This window comes from Colossoma macropomum, unplaced genomic scaffold (assembly GCF_904425465.1).
Source record: "Colossoma macropomum unplaced genomic scaffold, Colossoma_macropomum, whole genome shotgun sequence".
NCBI classification, from domain to species: domain Eukaryota; kingdom Metazoa; phylum Chordata; class Actinopteri; order Characiformes; family Serrasalmidae; genus Colossoma; species Colossoma macropomum.
In genome coordinates this window covers 35,714,171-35,733,613 of record NW_023494789.1, presented here as the reverse complement: position 1 = coordinate 35,733,613, position 19,443 = coordinate 35,714,171, and the positions used below count along the sequence as shown (strand labels likewise).

Sequence of the window (19,443 nt, the reverse complement as noted above, 5' to 3'; positions counted from 1 at the left end):
GTTATCACACTCATACTCTCTTTTTGCTCTCACTCCTCTTTATTTCTTTCCTTTCTTTCTTTTCCTCTCGCTCTCAGTCCCCCCTTGCTTGTGTCTGTCCTTATATTCCTTATATCTGTCTTAATGTGCTCTCTTTCATTTTTCTTTTTCTTTCTCTGTCTCTCTCTTATGCCCTCTGTCTATCTCCCTTTCCTATTTGTTTCTCCCTCTCTCTCTATCGCTCCCTCTCTCTCTCTCTCTCTCTCTCTCTCTCTCTCTCTCTCTCTCTCTCTCTCTCTCTCTCTCTCCCCCCTTCTCTCTCATTGGCTTAAAGGCAGAGTAATGATGCAGTCTGTGATTCAGTTTGAGCTCCAGGGCTGTGTTTTTTGGGGGGTGCGTTGTGCACTGAGTTGAGTGGTTTGTTGTGCCCACTGTTCTGTCTCCTCTCCTCGTCACTGTGCCTGCAGAAGAGGACGCCTGAACAGTAGAGAGGAGTGACCACCAAGAGGAGAATGACATGGGCAACATGGGGGTGACCCATGGAAAAAAAGTAAGGAATTTGCTCATTTATTCTGAGGCTTTAAGTTTTGAGAAAACGTTAAAAAATAATAATAATAAAATGAAAAAAACAAAACAAAACATAGAAACAGTTTTAATCTTAGTGCAGACTTTAGAAGTGCTATAACAAGTTTAGAACTCCAGTGCCAGGACAGTTTTCATCAATAACAATCAAATCTTTACTTGAAGTGAAAGTACAGTGGAGTCAGTGATGTTGCCGTAGAAACTAGGCTGCTCTGTGTTTGAGTTCGACCATATATGAAAAATCTCTGCCATTGCACAAGATTGGTATTATTTCTGCACAGAACATTCTTTGCAGTTTTTCTCTTTATTTAAAAAAAAATCACAGTATGTTGCTTTATCTCACAGTTGGCCTACTTGTGGAATTCTCCCGTCACCTCTGGCTTACTTTGCTTTCAAACAGCTTAGTCTAAAGACTGTTTGCAACTTGCAGCAATGTCATTTCAGAAAGCAAACAATTTTTCAAAAGAAAATGGGCAAGACTCTTTGGCTGGGTCAGTAATGAGGTGGCTGGACGCCAGCTGGTTCCACAAGCATTTTAGGCCAATATGATTAACCCAGCATGGTGTACACACACACACACACACAATAACTCTCTTGTGCCAGTGTGGCGCACAGGGCTGTTGTCCTCTTCATCAACAGCCTTGGACATTATTTATGAAAGTCTGGAAGAGCTGAAGATGAGAATACAAAATAAGGCCTGCATTAATGAAAAGCACTTTAATGTACTGTAAGAGATTCTTTTTGTGAGAAGAAAATAATCTGGCAGAAATAACACTGGATAAATGCTTAGTGTTTCACAGCTTATGTTTGCAGCTATATCTTGGCAGCTTAAACTTTTGATGAATTTCCATGACAATAAATTAGTTATGGCTTACAGTTAAGTTGTGGTAATTCACATATCGTCGCTGTCCAAAGAAAAACATGTGTCTCCATTTTTTGCGATCTTCACTTCTCTACATCATTTGAGCTTGGCAGTCATTCTTTACATCATGTGAAAATTTCATGATGAACAGACCAATGAAAATGCACTAAAAGTGCTTAGAAAAAAATCTCTTTCCATAGACTTACACTGAAAGTAAAGAACGTTTTTTCCCTCTCCTGTAAAGTTAATTTGGGAGATACATGTTTTTCTTTGCACAGCAATGATATATATGTCAAAAATCTTAAATTTCTAAGTGTGAATGTTTCCAGATCTTGCTATTCTGTTTTTACATTGTCTGTGTCGTGGCTTCCACAGGCAGATCTTAGTGATCAGCATCTGCATTCTGGATGTGCTCAACCACTTATTGGACCAGGTAATGCTTTGTGTTTGATATTTGTTTATTAGAATATTTTAGAATATATTGTTGCTGTTTGAATAAAACTGAAAAATGAAAAAATGAAGGAAAAACATTCTTAACTTTAATGTAAGATATTATTCCCAGTAATTTTGGACCATTTTTATCCGCCCATTCGTTGTGATTTGTTCACACATGGCAAAAAAGTTATGAGGTTTTGATTTGACAGTGATGATGTACTCATGAGTGATGAACCAACCTAGAACAGGAGTACCTAACTGTGCAGCACAATTTGTTGATTTTCATGATTTAACCTAAATCCTGAACTGGATTAAGTTTGTTTAAATGTCTTAAATGTAGTGAATATATCTTATACTTCTGATTATAAGATTGTTTAAGAACAGATGATTATTTAACTTATTTATAGATATTTTTACTTGTTTTAAGTAATTATATTTAAAGAAAGTCTCTTATTCCATTAGTGGATAATTGTGCTTGTTTTAAGCTGTATTTCTTTATGTAAGCAAAATTATCTACATTATTTCTCAAAACAAGTAAAATAATCTGCCAATGGAATAAGACACTTCCTCTATATAAAAGTATGCAAAAAACTAAAAATGTATAGAAATAAGTTCTTATTATTGGAACAATGTCAAAATAAAATGTTTTTATTTGCTAACATTTTATTGAACTCATCCATTATACTGCAGCTTTCCCATTTATTTCCCTCTCTTTCTCTCTGTGGTTTTGTAATTCAGACTCAAGCTGTGATCTGGGCTCTGTGCTAGGCTCTGATCAGAGATGGGACAGGGATGAAGATCTGGACCAGAACCAGCTGCTAGTGGAGCACGTAGACGAGGGCTATTATGAAGAGCTCATTAGGCCCAAAAAATTACCGAATCCCGTGAAGGCCTCCAGAAGCCACCGAGAGCTCCACAGAGAACTGCTCATCACTCACAAAAGGTGCACAACACAGCCTGAGTACACACAGCACAATGTTTTACAGGATGGGTATTTACACATATACTCATAAATAGAACTTGCTGTAGTTCATTTTCTATAAACTGTTTTTTCTGTCACTTTGTATTAAGCAAAAAGTCACTGCATTATATAACGATGTTTTGATAATCTGAATCAGAATCATAGGCTTTCTTGGTAAAGTATGTTTGAATGTCCAGCACTGTGCCATCATTCATTTATTTAATTTCCTGTCAAAAAGGCCATTAAGTACAAGTTATTCATTTTTCAGAAGATATATTTCTGAGCAGATTAGATATAAGATAATACACTTTCACAAGAAAGGAGAAAGTCAAAGGAAAAAAGTGAAAAAACAGGAGTTTCAAAACTGACGTTAAAAAATCATTAACCCCTTAAATGGCCAGGGCCACTGGGGGGCCCAAAGTCCTTAATATGTAAAAAGCTTGAGATTTTAAGGGGTTAAAAGATACAGAGATAAATGGGACTCCTAAGAAACCATGCAAGAACTGGTAGACCACCAAAACACTCCCCATCAGATGCAACCAACTTATAAGATTGAACTTTGGAGGTGTGGAAAAATATCCCTGCAGATTTCTTTGAAAAATTGAAATGTTTTCTGCTTTCCTGATGTTGACAAATGAAGAACTTGTACTATGATGGCTGAAAATCTGACTTTTGCACAGTACTGTACAAGACGTTTGTTTTCAGTTATGCAGTAACTCACAAAAGTTTTTCTCTTATCCCTTCCCACACATACACACTGTCACCCAGACACTGGCATCAGTTTCTGCAAACATTCATAGAGATGCACAATATTAAATAATAAAGTGACAAAACACTGTTTAATAACTTCCATAATAGTGGCTCTGATTCTGTAGTGTAACATGTTGGATGTTACAGATGCTACACTGATACTTTATTAATGTATATTTGACCTGATAGTTGGTTAGATATGCAGTTCAGTCTTTGCAAATACTTCAACAATATTTTACCATATAAATACATTATCTGAATATATTGATGAGAAAAATATTCATTTTGGGGAGCTGCACTAGACTTATCTCGTCTAGTCTGACCCTTGTGTCCTGACCTAATTACAGTCTAAAGCTTTCATCAGGACCAGTCCTCAGCTTGCCTCAAAAGGGCCACCCAGTCACACTTTATCTTTCTTAACCAACAGATGGCGCTAAAGGAACTGCTAGAGAACAGTGTGGGAAAAAGCTCCCCTCAGATGGTCTATTAAAATGAAAGCCTCCCTCTAGAGGCCACTGTTGGAACTCACACTATCCATCATACTGTTTATTGTAATTCTGCTGATATGCTACTGATCTCTTTGTATTCTCGTGTTTAAATTTGGGCACTGAAGCAAGAGGTGGATCTGTGAGAGTGTGATATTACTGTTGTTGTTAGAGGAGCGGTGGTGGAGGAGAAGCCAGAGCTGCAGAGGGTTCTGGAGCAGAGGAACAGAGCTCAGGCTCTGAGACAGGAACTCGAGGAAGAGGAGGAGAGGAAGAAGCAGAGATCTCCTCTGGAGCAGGAGCTGCTGAGGAGACAGCAGAGACTAGAGAGGGTAAAAACAAAGGAGCTCACTCTGCAGTTTGGCCTCTCTGAAAACCTCCTTTAGCCCTTTTAAAGGGGAATTCCACCAATTTTTTCTGCATAAACAAATTCTTAGTTCTTAGTGAACAAATAGTTGGGTCTGAAATGCTCTGTTCTTATGAAATGTACAGAGTCAGAATTGTTCACAGTGGTGGTGATAGGATTCAGCTCTCTGAAGTGTTTAAAATGCCCATATCCTGTATTTTTCCTGTATTTTATTTAATTCTCCATGAGGTCCATTTTTGACATGTGAGTATGCTTTGAAGCATCAACCTCCTATTTTAAAATAAGCAAGGAACTTTTGATTTCCTACAATATGGGCCCTTAATGCCTCTGAAAAATACCTTACAGTAAGTTATTACATTAATGGTTATGAATGCACTGCCTGATGCCTGAGACATTGTTTTATGTCATTTTTAAAAGAAGGTTTTGGACTAAAAAATCCATTCATGGAGGCAGGGTACATGCAGAGTGTTGTAAGTCAGAACAGCACCTAAAGAAACTTTTTTTTGGAATTACCACTATTTTTTAATTTTGGATAGTAAATAAAATGGTTATATGTGTTTTATTGACATTGTGACTGCTGGTTCCTATCACCACCATTGTAATAAAACTTTGAGCTGGCAAGATTCTCTGTGAACCACTGCACATCAAGTCACTCTAAATTACTTTGTTTACATCTTGATTGTTGAATTTTGCAGAAATTGTGAAAAATCAGTGAAAAATTACCCTTAAAAATGATCTCAAATCAAACTTATTTAGTATTGCATTTAAATGGCATCAATGCCTTCTTAGAGTTTTCAGTAAAGTTTAAATTTCTTTTATTTATCATGTATTTTTTTACTTTGTTATTATTGTTTTACAAAGTTTTCTTGTCTTTTTGATGTTGTTCTGATGTTGGTATTACTCAGACCTCCTCAAAATCAGACAGCGAGTTCTCAAAAAATCCATTTCTACTTTTACTTACACATACAGTAAGACTAAAATAAGGCATTGACACCATCACTCTAGGCAAGTCTCAGTTCACTGAAAGCACACAAAATGTTAGCGTATCAGGAGATTCACTGTAACCTAAGCCTTTATGTTTTCTTCTCTAGCTGGAGAGAGAGATGGAAGAGGAGAGAGAAAGGCTGAAGAGAGCACCTGAATTCATCAGGGTGAAGGAGAGTCTGAAGAGGACAGCAGTGGCGAACGCTGTGGAGAAAGAGCTGTAGGCCCTTTTCTCGCTGTATTACTGTTAACATGGCACTACTCTTAATGATGGTGGAGATGTTGTTGGTATGTTTTATCACCTGATAGTGGACGAGACTGGTGGAGACAGCAAAGTTGATTCTTGGCAGAAGTTGTCAGTTTGGTTGGACGGTTTTGGTTAGGCTTTGTCAGACTTCTTTGTTAAACTTCTGAGCTTTTCTGTACTGCACCTTAAAACTGGTGAAAACATAGAGACGAATATACAGCAGCACTTTATATGATTTTTGAGCCTAGAATTATTGAATGTACAGATGGGACACACTGAGTTTTTGCACTTTTCTTGACCAATTTCCATCCAATTTTCACATGCACTAGTAATGAGTAATGAGAATTGGCTAACATACTTGTTTTCTCAGTGTATTGGGTGACAGTGTTTCTCTGGTATTGTGTAATAGACATAGACTTCTCCTGTTTCACTGAGCCAGGTCAAACCACTCTTTGTAGCTGTTCACAGACTGTCTGTAATCACACATATCATGTTTTGTCAGAAGACTCTAACAGTTTATTAACATAATTGTGTAAATACGTTTCGCAGGTCTTATAAATGAAAGGATTTTAACGTGAGATCTTACGCGATTCCTGTGTGTTTGTGTACATACACACCCCTTTTTGACACGTAACCTGAAATTACCAACCATAGCCTGGCTTTGCATAGCACTTTGATGTGAACTTTATTTGCACTGTACACATAAATCTTACTGAACACACAATGCATAGACAAGAGTGTTTATTTCATAACCTGCTACAATATCCTCAAGGGTACAAATCATTGGCTCTTTGTGACTCCGTCAATAACCCATGATGCATTGCATCCATACATTTGTAGCTCAAAACAGCTTTTACAAAAAAAGATATACAATCTTCCTATACATCATTTTTTATATATATATAATGCACATAGTTGTGTCTCTTCTCCATTTGAAATTGACAAGTGCATCTGTTCTCACTTAAAACAATGAAATTGAATATTCACTCAAAATGGGAAGAAATCAAATCAGATATTAGAGCCATTAAGTCGCATTCTTAATCATAATACTGCGCTTGCCAATGCTAAGCTTAAATCTATAAATTTGCTCACTCAATTTTAATATAGACTGCCACACACTGCTCCACTGATTGTTAACTGAGTCATTTGCTGCCCATTATGAGCACCAAGTCATGTTGTAGCAGTAGGAGGACAATTAATACTATTCTGATGACTGTTTTCTTCTATTTTTGGATGGTCAAATTCGCTCTGAAATTAGAAAGACCATATTTTAAAAACAAACCAACAAAATGACAAAATAAAAGTCTGTTAATGTCGCCACATTATTCTTAATCTTTAAGTGTCAGCCGATACAGACAAAATGTTTTAAGGGCTTTAAATAATATCTGTTGTACAAACAATATTCCATGTACTTTGAGGAAAAAAAACGACACTGTTATCTATCAAGTGCATTTCACGCAGTATTCAAACGTTTTGCCCCCGTTAGTGCCAAAATACCTTGTGTCTCCAACATCATATACAGTAAAAGTTTCAGTCAGTCTTCATATATTAGCATAGTGTTAATAATAATATCTATTTCTCATATGTTTATCATCGCTTATGTAAACATTTACGAGGTCATGCAAACATTAGACGTCTTCTCAGAGGAGCACAATACAGATTACGGCCAACGGTCCAAAGCTGAGATCCCTGCCCGAACATGTCAAAGACCAAACAAGCCCTTCGCACACTACTAACACCCAGCACTCGCTTCTCAATCACTTAAGACTGGACGTTTTAGGAGCAGTTCAGTTATAAAAGTTCACTTCTGACACTGGCGTTAACCATCCATGCATGTAGCCCATTCTACACTGCTGAATGGTTCTGAATGGCACTGAATAAATAGTCTCTACTGAATTCAAAAACAACGCAGCTAGAAAAGGTGACTTTGAAATGCTGACAAACACTCTTAAAAATAAGGTTCTCAAACAGGGATGCAACAATATGGAAACTGCGGGACTATGCCAATATTCAATATTTTTCATGTTCATATCTGTGACTGCTAATTCCGATACATAAACATTTATAAAATGTAGGTAGTGGGACTACATCTACTTGCATTAGCATTACAGAGAAATATGATATTTATTTCTATAGAGTTACAAATGCAGGAAAATGAATAAAATGCAGACATTCTGGCGCAGAAACCCAGCATCACCTAAACATTCTGCTCTTCTGGAGTAAATACATTATTAAATATCAGTTTGGTCAAATCCAAACATCTGTCTGATGCTGATGTTGTTTTTAAGCAATTATCTGCTCATAATGATATGAATCCAATGTCATCGTGCATCTCTAGCTCTGAAATCGTTCTTGGTTTGAAGTTCTAGTTAAAAAAAAACAAAAAAACTGTATATTACATAAAGGATATTTACACAAGGTTCCTCACACTTGCAAATTTCATTTACAAAAATGGTTCCCTGAGGTAGTGGTTCACCAACTGATCCTCAGGGATGCCCAGACGGTCCACACTGTTGCTCAATCCTAAGTCCCGACACAGGGACAGAGCACAAATCTGGGGTTCCCTGAGGACAGGTTAGAGAACAGCTGCTCTAAGGAACCATCCATAGCAATGTTCCTTGAAAGGAATGTAACAATATTGTATTGCAGCATATTGATGTAATATTAGTTTGTGGGTAGACCATCCGATTGGATTCTATGAAATACACCTTTTGTTACATGATATAAAAGTATGATATACTTTTATATTGTTGAATGCTTTATTAAACTGAAAGTAGAAACATTAACATATTAACGTAAGGCACATTTTAAGCTACTCCTTACTTTGGTGTATCAAAAAATGTATCACTTTAAATTATAAATTTTCTGAAACATTATTCCCTTATTTCCTAGAGAACCAAACATCGTTCTTCTATGGCATCACCCCAAAGAGCCCTGTTTGACACCTTTATTTTTATAGTGCAGATCAGGAGAGGCTGCTTCAGGGACCAACATTTAATATTTTTTAGGGTTAGAAGTGGATTTCAGTCTCACACTTAGCCTCTCGCCATCAAACTGCTAAATTCTGATATCTGTTCACATGTGCTGATGTTGACTGACGGGCTGCAGGGATCTCAGTTTGAGCCTTTGTCAGGACAGCCATTCTGTCCCCCTCCATTGATTTCCATAGACGTGAAACCACAGTCCCAATCACACATGCGGAGGCTTCAGCTCAATGCTGTGCAATACCATCTGATATTTCAGAACCAGTCTGACGCAGGACACAGGGTCAGTGATACAGACACTGCATAGACCTTACTTAGAGTAAATACACCATGGATTAAGGCAAGGGAACTTTAAAATCAAGCCTAACAAAGATCAGGGGGGAGTATGATTACCTTGAGTTCCTTAAATGCTCTTTTTAGTGCTTAACTAACAAACCATGACCTGTCTGATTCATAGAAGTGACCATTGTGTTACCAAAGCACCCAAACTCTCCTTAGAGGTCATAAATGGAGTCTAATTCTTCTAACAACTCTTAAAAGAGTCTCACAGTTGAACACAAATATGATTTTCTTTGGTTGGGATATGAAGCATAACAAAACAGAACGTGGGTGTAATAAGAGAATGAGGGGTAAATGTCAGGCCATCATGCAGAGTGTTCAAACTCCTCTGCGATCATCTCTTCTTTAATCTTCATTCCACGCTCGTTTCTGCTTGCACTAGCTCCCTCTGTTGGACACTGATGGAATAGCTCTGTGTTCAGAGCCAGACTGGTGGTGGTAGGAGTATGTGTGTGATGAGATCTGCTGGGTTCCTCTGGGTTCTGCACACTGCTAGGTCTCTCAGATCCTGCTGGCGGGTCTGCAGCAGTACGCACAGCTTCTCAGACTGTCTCGATCAGCGCTTCCACGCCGACCGTCTCCACCAGGAGAACCTACCCAGAGATAAATTGCACATCAACTTACATATATACAACAGTGAGCTAGGCATGTAATTGCAACAGACACTACTGTACAGCGTGATTCAAAAAGATTCATCTGAATTCAAAGCGCCATTGTTTTACAACCATGAGGTGCCTAGGAACCAATCACATTCCAACTGAAAGAGGGGGTCATAGAGTTTCTCACTGTCACTGGAAGATGGCTCCCTTCAGTCTGTGAGGAGATGGCGACCCCTGAGCAGAAAGCGTTTTGCGTTCTCAACTTCAATAAGAGTGAATCCATCATAACTGCAACATGAACAGCTCAGAGCATTCGTCTTTGTTTCCACAACACTGGATGATCTCTGAAATCGCACTGAAAGAGCCGTGAGTCCAGTGACACCCGACATGCTCAATCAAGTATGGGATGAATTTTACTATTGCGTTAATGCTGTCAGTGCAGCTGGAGAAGATTCATACTGAGCACTTGTAAAACTACATTATAAACTTTATGCTCACTTAAACCATTTACAATTTACTGCATTGTTCTGTAATGATTTACAAGTGAAATAAATCATTTTGAAATCAGATTAATCCTTTTGAACGACCCTGTATTATTACCAGTATGGCTGCACAGTCCAGAAAGCAATTAAACAGATTTTTCTACAGGCAGATATGATACATGTAGGTACAACACTGTGCAAAAGTCAGAGAGCCCCCCTCATGTACAAGTTATGCTTTTTAACGTGTTGGGAGAAAACAGAAAAAATATTTGATACAAAACTCTACGGTCTTAACAACTAAATATAATGTTTTTTCTGTATTTAGCATGTCCATCCTTTGCCATTGTTGCAGCTTCCATTCTTTTCAAGAGACTTACTTTCAATTAAAAAAAAAAATATATATATATATATATATATATATATATATATATATATGTGTATATATACATTTTTCCACCTTCAAACTTTCTAAGTTCAGGCTTAGAAGTTGGTTGCTTCTCACGATACAAGTAATCCAAACACCTTCAATAATGTTAAGGTCTGGACTCTGGGGTGGTCAGTCCAATGTTCTGAAGCACCAGCAGCTTCTTTGTATGATGTGCAAATTTTCCTTATTTATGTTTATTTGCTTTTCTCAGTAATGTCTTCTTGACAGCTACACATCCTTTCAGACTCATAGTGTCTGAGTTGTAGAAGGATGGACAGAAACACCTGTGGATGTTTTCAGATCTGAAGCAAGAGTGGAGCTTGATTTTCTCCTCTCTCTCAAAGATGAAAGTTTTAAGTGCCATTTATCTGACGGTGACAGTTTTGGTGGTCTACCAGGTCTTGCACAGTTGTTAGGAGCCCCATTTTCTCTGTATCTTTTAATCATTATTTTGAACTCCAGTTTTGGAAATTCCTGTTTTTCCCACTTTTTCCTTTGACTTTCTCCTTTCTTAGGCAAGTGGATTATCCTACTTTTTTACTATCTTACTTTATCTTACTTTACAACATCTGGACACGTCATAGATAATTGACTACATCTGGGGTAAGGGGAAGATTGAGTAAATATCTTTCACTTTAACCCATTATATTTTACAAGATATCACAGTTTTCATCAGTGTAAATATATAACACTAAAAGTGGTGCCATCTCTGTGCTGGAATCTAATGCTGGGCAACAGAATCTATTAACGTAAAGGTATCATATTTCTGATCCTCTATCTCACCGCTCTCCTCCTCTTGTTCCTCCTCCTCTTCTTGCTGCTGCTCCTTGGCTGGCAGGAGCAGGTGTCTGTGGCAGGGGCTGGTGGAGGTGATTTGGCTTGAGCCCTCCAGGCTGGTGCCCAGCTGCAGCCTCCTCATGTGCCTGACCACCGCTGTGGCATTGAAGGCTTGCTGCACACACAAAGGCACAAAATGAAGTGTATCAAAACACGTTCACCCCAGAACTGTTATTAGACCGCCAGACACAAATTAAGTCTAGTCGTAGACTAAGTAATGCTGCTGAAGCTTGTTAATCTAGGACGGCACGTCTTGGCAACTGACCCTTAAACCTTAAGAGAATCATTTTTCTATATGGGGGGTTTGATTCCATTGCTTGGGCAAGCACCCTATGCTATACCAATAAGAGTCCTTGGGCAAGGCTCCTAACACTGCCTTCACATAAATACATAATTAATTATATTAACATTTGTTATTTAAAGGTTATTTAACAGCAATATGTTATTTATTCACTTACATTTATATACTTTATCAACAAGTCGTCGCTGTCCAAAAAAAACGTATTTGTTGTTATTTATTTTTCTACATCAACTTAGCAGCTGTCCTTTATATTGTGTGAAACTTCATGATGAATGGACCAATAGAAATGCTGAAATACAAATACATTAACTTACATTAAAAGTTATAAACATTTTTTTGGCTTCTCCTGTAAAGTATTTTGGAGATACATGTTTTTCTTTGGACAGTGACAAAGTGAGGCTCCTGGCCACAAGAGTCCTTGGAGGCTGCCGAACTCTAGCAGTAACAAGTAAGCAAAAAAAAAAAAAAATCTTTTGTGTAAGATTCGAATCAAGATGTCTTTTTCTTCAGGCCATCCTCTTTGAATAGCAACAGTAAAATTCTTGAGAACCGAGCCCTGAGAACAGATGACATTTCTTCATTTATTTTTTTCATTTAGTCATGTGTACATATTCAAGAGCTGTTTGTTCATCTAAAGTTTACAGTTGAAGTGGACTGTTTCAAGTATTTGAGCCCCCCTCGAGCCTAAGCAGTCAGAGGCCCCTGAGCACTGGCCCCACTAGACCGATTCATACCTGAGTCTGCACTTTGTTTTGATTTCAAACAACAAAAAAGCATGACAAAAATGAAAACCAACCAACTCATATTTGATGAAAATTTGATGAATAAAAATTTCTTATTCTGCTTAATACAACAAATATGAAATTTTAGAATTCATACTTAACAGAATTCCTCCGCTTGTTTAAATGAACTATGAGCTAATTTGCAATTTGCATCGTCAAGGTCAACATTTTAGGAGATATGCTGTAAAGAAGCATGCTTTAATACCATTTTGCACAGCAGATGCAATTTCCAAGTATGATAAACACAAATAAAAAGTTTCCTACTTTAATCACTGTACAGTTGTACACAAGTCCTGGAAATAGATGTGTTTTGCATCTGAAATCACTGCTCAAGCAAGGTAATTTTAACCTTTTAATGAAACATTATTTCACAAGGTACCTGCAATGTACACAACTGCAGCGTTTTGGCTTTAGTACAGTTACACACACTGATTCTAAAAGAGCACTTCAGGGCCAGTATAAGCTCTACTGTCTGTATCAGTGCAACTCCTGTTGTACATTAGAGAGCGACAGATAAAGAGACTGTGAGAATGCACTGACCTTCCATTTACTTTTGGCAAAATTCTTCTTAATCTGAGCACTGACGGACTCGTGGATGTTCTTATCAAGAGCAGTATCTCCCGAAATCCTTCAAAACCAGACCAGAGAGAGAGGGGGGCGGGGGGTGATACAGACGGGTCAGTTCAAAGGGTTGTTTAACACAGATCTGAGAACAGAGACAGAACAGACAGAAGCACTGTGAAGCTGAAAGACTATCTTTGTAAAACAGAGAGATGAACTCCTACCATGGGTGCTGTAAGGCCTGTTCACACGTGTATCTCAGCGTGGGATCTTTCTCCATTAGGTGGCATATGAAGTCTTTAGCTATGAGAACATGGAATTAACAGCGTTAGAAATTACAAGCTTTATTTTCTATAATAGACTAACTATTATTCAATTAATCAACTTATCGAACCAGAAGCCATTTCAGCTTTACGTTTACTATGTTAATCTACAACGTGTCCTGTGTTTCATGTCAATCTGTCAAAATGGCTGCATGTATCATATAAACAATATAGAGAGTATATATTTGTGCCTAAGAGGGCTGCCAAACGAATAAAATATTTCATCATGATTAATCACATTATTTTCTAGAGTTAATCATGATTAATCACATTTCTAATTTTACCTTAAACAGATTTTTTTCCATTTAATAGCAACGCACTTTGTTAGAGCTACATGAGTGGACAAAATAAGCTTCATCAGAATGTATTTATTACTTTTAAACATTCAATAATACTTTCAGTAATTCAGTAATCCAGGGTGCACATGAACCTGAACATGAAAATCATACATAGAGTGAACACCAATCTTCATCACTACTGTCCAGTGAGAGCAACAGTGGTCGCATGTTCCAACCAATGAGTGTATATATAATATACATTATGACATACATTGATTAAATTGTTTTGTTGATTTTTTAACTGAACACATCCTCTACAGAGAACACACTTCTGCACATTTTAATGCACAATTTGTATTGTTTATTTGCTAAATTAAACATTTTGGGAAAAATTAAAACATAAAATGTGGTCTCTGCAAAAGTTATGACACATCATATATTAACTTTTTTAATAAGGTGAAGCTCAGCAATTAAACAGAAATTGTGCACTAATTTGGCAATGTGTTTACTTAATTTCATTTAGACAATCAAAAAAACGTGATTAGGTTGGGGTATTAAAACTTTAAACAATGCTTCCAGCTTGCTCTTCTTCATGCAGCTCATGAACTCTTGTTACAGTGAAGGCTCTCCAGAGGAACCAGAGCTTTACATTTTTGCTTTTCTTAGTTTGTAGCTTGTTAATTCACCCATAGGTCTCCAACAAGCAATGTCCAGCATAGTCTAATGAAGGTGCTGAAGGTATCGCTTTAAAAGTCACTTAAAAGCTGTGTTTGAGTGTGAACATATAATGTGAGAGCAGCTGAGCTTCAGTCTGCACTACTATGGATGCTACCAAGGGTCAAACTAGGAAAATGCATTAAAATCATTAAAGAACTGTCTCATTAAAAATTTGTGCTCTCTTGCAGTTTCTCTTCTGCAACCGTTTTCACTTCTGAAGAGAATGAGGAGAGCATCAAAGGGCTCACAGAGAGCGCTTCTGAAGCACTAACAGCTGACACTATTTTTCTATTTAATAATTAATGTTAACTTTGACAGCCCTATTATTAAGTAAACGGATCAGCTTGTCAATCATTGCAGCTCTACAATGTACACTGACATACATTCTGTAGTATGTGCACCATTAAAAATGCTTGAACTTAGTGAAGACTGTGAAAGATGAATCACCTGAGTCTGATATGTCGTCCCAGTACGGAGAGTCAAACTCATACTCCGCCTTCAGAATTTGTTCAAACAGCTTGGCATCATTTTCATCATAAAATGGAGGATAGCCACATAGCCTGGAAAAGACACTAAATGGTAAGTATTTTTGTGCACCAGAGTCCCTAGACTGCAACTCTATTTTGAGGAACCATTTTGCTAAAGCGCTCTTTGCTTGAGTGCCCATTCACATGAATATGTAATGGTAGAATGTAAGTTAGTACATCAGGCTTGCATGAATTGCCACTGGGGATATGGGCAATGGATGTACCAAACGGCAAGTAATGTGTATTTAACCTCGAAACATTTACATTTAACTCGAAGCAAAATTAATATACATATATGAATTTATTCTATATGTCCAAAAGTCTGTAGACACCTGCTCATCTAACATTTCTTCTGAAATCAAGGGTATTAATAAGGAATAACAGCCTCTAATCTTCTGGGAAAGCTTTGCTAGTTGTTGGACCATTGCTGTGAGGATTTGATAGCCACAAGGTACTGACGCTGGATGATTAGAACTGGATCACAAACGAATCCCAAAGGTATTAGTAGACGTTCCAGCCATAGTGCAGTGCTGGGGGGGCTTTATACTTCTCTAACCAACACTTGGAATTGGGCATGGAGACCTTCGGATCATGTGCGGATGATCCAGAGCATCTCAGTCTTATAGCAATGCTTCTCTATGGCGATTATACAAGCTGTATACGTAACTGAATGCCTGTGTCAACAATGGGTGCGTCTTAAAGCCCCAGCACTCAAAAATGTGTTTTGTAAATAGTTAACTCCTCTTAGATGGCTTATTATGGTTATATGGACTGATATTTGTATCAAATGTGTTACTATAGCACATATTTTTCATTGACAACACAGGTATATCCAAAAAAAAGTTATTTTTGAGGTAGTAGGAAGTAGCCTAGTTTTATATATCACAAATAAACTTGAACATATCACTCTTCAATATACTAATATATGTTAATGAGCGGATGTGCCACACACTGACGAGACCATGAGCTCACAGTGCCGATGCCAAACCAGAATCAGCTGGCTCTCTTATTAAGAGTTAGCAAGAAGGCCTAAACAGCTTTGCACACAACCACAGACATTCACTCTGGCTTACTGAAGCCTCACTGACACAAGTTTAGAAAAAAAAACAGATCTGAGTGGGGAAACCAGTGTGTTTGTGTGGAGCTGTTAGCTTAAGTTACTTTTGGTTCATATCCTTGTTAACACCAGGGGTTAATGTTAACTTAGTGAGAAGGCTAAGGTACCAGAAATTTGAAGTGAGGTTTAGAAACAGGGCAGCAAGGGGGCGTCTACAGTTGGTATGATTATGCACATTCATAGATCTTTGCTTTTATTATGATTGTTGAGGTTCAGGGGGTGCCTTATAGCATTTGTAGTACAGGGAGGTTCACTCGAAAGAGGGAACAGGACGAAGCAATCTGAACAAAACAACGTGCAATGTGCTCCTCAGTATATGGAGCTTTGAACAAGCCGGGGTGCCCCTGCATCGGAGAGATGAGGTAGGCGCCGGACAGCTGTCGCGTTTAACCTCCGTTTTCAACTTCCGGGTGCATACCCCCGTACCCCTTCATGTGTCTGGCAGAAAACAGAGATCACTTCCAGCATTGCGTGTAATGCAATCGATTACACATACATCAAGGTATGCAGCATATTTTTTTGGTACAGATTGCTTCATCCTAACGGGAGTTACAACAGAATATTCAGGGTCTCTTTCAAGTGAATCTCCCTGCAGTTTCTTGGGCCTAACAATAATATGCAAAGCTAGTTAACAACTCATTATTCCATTTTATATTCATATTATTATACTTATTACATACTTATTATAGATAGATTTTTATGTTTTAATATATGACTTATGGATACTTTGAAGTAAATGAAGGGGTGTCTGGATACTTGTGGACATATAGGGTACTACACGGAAGCATGCAGCCACTCACAAAATGTAAGAAATGACTCCTATGGACCAGCAGTCGACTGCTTTGCTGTAAGGTTTCTGCGCCAGGACTTCAGGGGCTGAAAGAGAGCGAGAGAGAGAGAGAGAGAAAGAGAGAGATGCTGAGTGCTCAGATGCTCTCTTGCTGTCTCTCGTCTACAATCATTTTCACTTCTGAAGAGAATGAGGACAACATCAAAGAGCTCAGGGCACAGAGAGCACTTCTGAAGCACTAACAGCTGACACTACGAAGTACTTGATTAAATGGAGTTCATAAAACTCTTGAAAGGGAAACAGAAAAAGAGAGAGGGAGGAAAGAAAGATGAGAAAAAGCGACAGTGAGAAAGAGAGAGAGATGAACAGGAGAGAGAATGAAAAATAGCTCTTATTCATACCTACATATCCAGGCGTTCCACAGGCTGTTGACATCACAGTCCCAGAGTCTTCGATTTTTGACAGTCCAAAATCACTGATCATGATGTTGGAGTCTTCGTCCATACTGTAGTACAGCAGGTTCTCCGGCTGAACCCAGTGAAAATGAAATGAACAGACAGATTTAAATCCTTTCTAACTGGCTTCAGTGCATTAGGTTAAATAATTCTGCTGCAGTAGAGGATGACATCTGTACAGAATTCCCACAGGAATCTAGGGGAGCCTGAAGATTCCCACAGGAGCAGGAGAAAAAAAAACCCCAAATAATACCCCAGTACAGGGTGGGAGTGTGACCAAAAGGGAGTAGGCAGGGGATGAAATGGTTTATTTTAAGCAAACAGAAATAAGTAAAAAGAATATAATTTATATAAGGCAGGACAATATTTAACCCCTTAAATGCCTGAGAGCTACCAGCAGGTCCAGACTGCCATTGCTCACTCCTTGAATGGGTAACTCATTCAGCTTGCATTGCTTTTCATATATATTATATGCCCCCCCCTCTGCAGTAACAGTCCCCACTCTTCTGGGAAGGCTTTACTCTAGATGTTGGAACATTGCTGTTAGAATTTGATTGCATTCAGCCACAAAAGCATTAGTAATATCAGGTACTGATGTTGGATGATTAGTTTTGGATCACAAATGCCACTCCAACTCAATACCCCAAAAGAACTTAATGGAGCTCCACTACTCCACAGAATGCAGTTCCGTTGCTGCAAGGCTTTATACCCCTTTAGACAACACCTGGCATTGGGCATGGTGACCTTATATGACCTTATATACTCATATGAGCACCCCATCCTATTACCAGTGCATTTCTATAGAGATTATACAAGCTGCGCGCACAACTGGACATCTGTGTCAGCAATGAGTGCACCTTAAAGTAGCTGTATTCACTAATTAGAAGGGGTGTCTGGATACTTCTGCACATGTAGTGTAGTTGCTGTAAAAATAAGCCTTGGTATGTAATACGCCTGGGAAAGTTAAGGGGTTAAATAATAATAATTGGTGAATAATATCCAAGAGGGAGTGCTGTGAACTGGTGTTCTGCATTTATAGGCATGAGGCCAAAAGCTGAACTGCATTCACTTTATTCCTGCTTTTTCCTCCTTGCCCAAAATAAACCTTTATCCCAGAGTTTCATCAGGCTTTTGTTTATTATTAGCTTTTGAGCACAATTTTACTAGTCAAATAGGTGGCTAAGTAATAAATTATCAGTAAGCTGATTACTTGTGTCTATCTCTAATAGTATCAAACATGGTACCTTGTAACAACAGCTATTAATGTTTTGGTAAAAACTGGTGACAGTTGCTAGATTACAGCTGAATATGGTGGAGTGCTACTTAAAGGCTGCAGTCGAACAGCCAAATGAAACGACCAATCCTGTCTGCCTCTTCTTTGATTTTGCTTGATCGGGTAGCCTCGTGGATCCACATGCTAGTCAGTTCTGACAATATATTTAGTGAGACCATGAGCTACATGGAAAATGAGTCGCCTAACAAACATACAAGACCTGGTAGACCACCAAAACTGTCCCCATCAGATAAACAGCACATAAAGCTTTCATCTTTGAGAGGAAATCAAGCTTCACTCTTGATTCAGATCTGAAAAAATCCACTTGAGGTTACCACCCCAGTGAGAGTTTAATACCTTTTTCTGACAGTGTACTCTAGTGGAAGCCTTACCTTCAGATCTCTGTGCACGATGCCCATGTCATGCAGATACTTCACAGCATCTAAAATCTGATGAATGAGCTTACTGGCATCTCTCTCCGTATAGAAGCCCTTCTCCACGATTCTATCGAACAGCTCTCCACCGGATACCCTAAAGACACACACTCAGGGAGTCATTCATAATGTATAAAAACAACAGAGCTATGTGAATCAGAAAGAATTTAAAATATGTTTTGACTCACAGCTGCATGACCAGGTACAGATGAGACTGACTCTCGAAAATGTCCTCCAGTGAAACTATATTCTCATGCTTTATTCTGTAAGAGACGACAGTGAACAGGCAGATGATTTTACTGACCTTAACCCACAGAGGATTAGATACTGTGGTTATTTAAATTGAATTACCAAATTACATAATTAAATACATTTACATCCTCTTTACATCATGACTCTGCACTTTAAATGTCTTTGTTCATTTGTTTCAATGTCAAGAAATGACAAAAAATGACAAAAATATAAAGATCAAATGCAGATCAAATCTGTATGTATCTTTTCATTGCATTCAAATCATAATATCTCCTCTGCTATTTACAACACAAATGTGGTATGCACTGAACTT

At 38.1% G+C, this 19,443-nt stretch overlaps 2 protein-coding genes across 2 annotated transcripts in view; one reads left to right on the top strand and one right to left on the bottom strand.

Annotated features, from left to right (window-relative positions):
- The first annotated feature begins 371 nt into the window (after window positions 1–371).
- LOC118808459 (actin-associated protein FAM107A) lies at window positions 372–6,370 on the top strand. Its single transcript, XM_036571146.1, has 5 exons — window positions 372–529; window positions 1,799–1,856; window positions 2,597–2,801; window positions 4,227–4,386; window positions 5,513–6,370. The coding sequence occupies exons 1-5, from the start codon at window positions 497–499 to the stop codon at window positions 5,627–5,629; spliced, it is 573 nt and encodes a 190-aa protein (XP_036427039.1). The 5' UTR covers window positions 372–496; the 3' UTR covers window positions 5,630–6,370.
- Window positions 6,313–19,443, bottom strand: part of camk1a (calcium/calmodulin-dependent protein kinase Ia) — a 37,241-nt gene continuing 24,110 nt past the window's right edge. Inside the window, exons 4-12 of the mRNA XM_036571145.1 lie at window positions 19,067–19,141; window positions 18,837–18,975; window positions 17,118–17,244; window positions 16,727–16,802; window positions 14,730–14,842; window positions 13,189–13,267; window positions 12,944–13,031; window positions 11,267–11,435; window positions 6,313–9,568 (exon numbers count right to left, since the gene is read on the bottom strand). Coding sequence (XP_036427038.1) covers window positions 9,477–9,568; window positions 11,267–11,435; window positions 12,944–13,031; window positions 13,189–13,267; window positions 14,730–14,842; window positions 16,727–16,802; window positions 17,118–17,244; window positions 18,837–18,975; window positions 19,067–19,141 — 958 coding nt within the window. The 3' untranslated portion in view covers window positions 6,313–9,476. The remainder of the gene's footprint in view (window positions 9,569–11,266; window positions 11,436–12,943; window positions 13,032–13,188; window positions 13,268–14,729; window positions 14,843–16,726; window positions 16,803–17,117; window positions 17,245–18,836; window positions 18,976–19,066; window positions 19,142–19,443) is intronic.

Excerpts from the sequence above, each read along its gene's own strand:
- LOC118808459 (XM_036571146.1), top strand. The coding sequence starts at position 497 with ATGGGCAACATGGGGGTGACCCATGGAAAAAAA. Across the intron at positions 530-1,798 it reads GGGTGACCCATGGAAAAAAA|GCAGATCTTAGTGATCAGCA; the intron begins GTAAGGAATTTG and ends TGGCTTCCACAG. Across the intron at positions 2,802-4,226 it reads CTGCTCATCACTCACAAAAG|AGGAGCGGTGGTGGAGGAGA; the intron begins GTGCACAACACA and ends TGTTGTTGTTAG.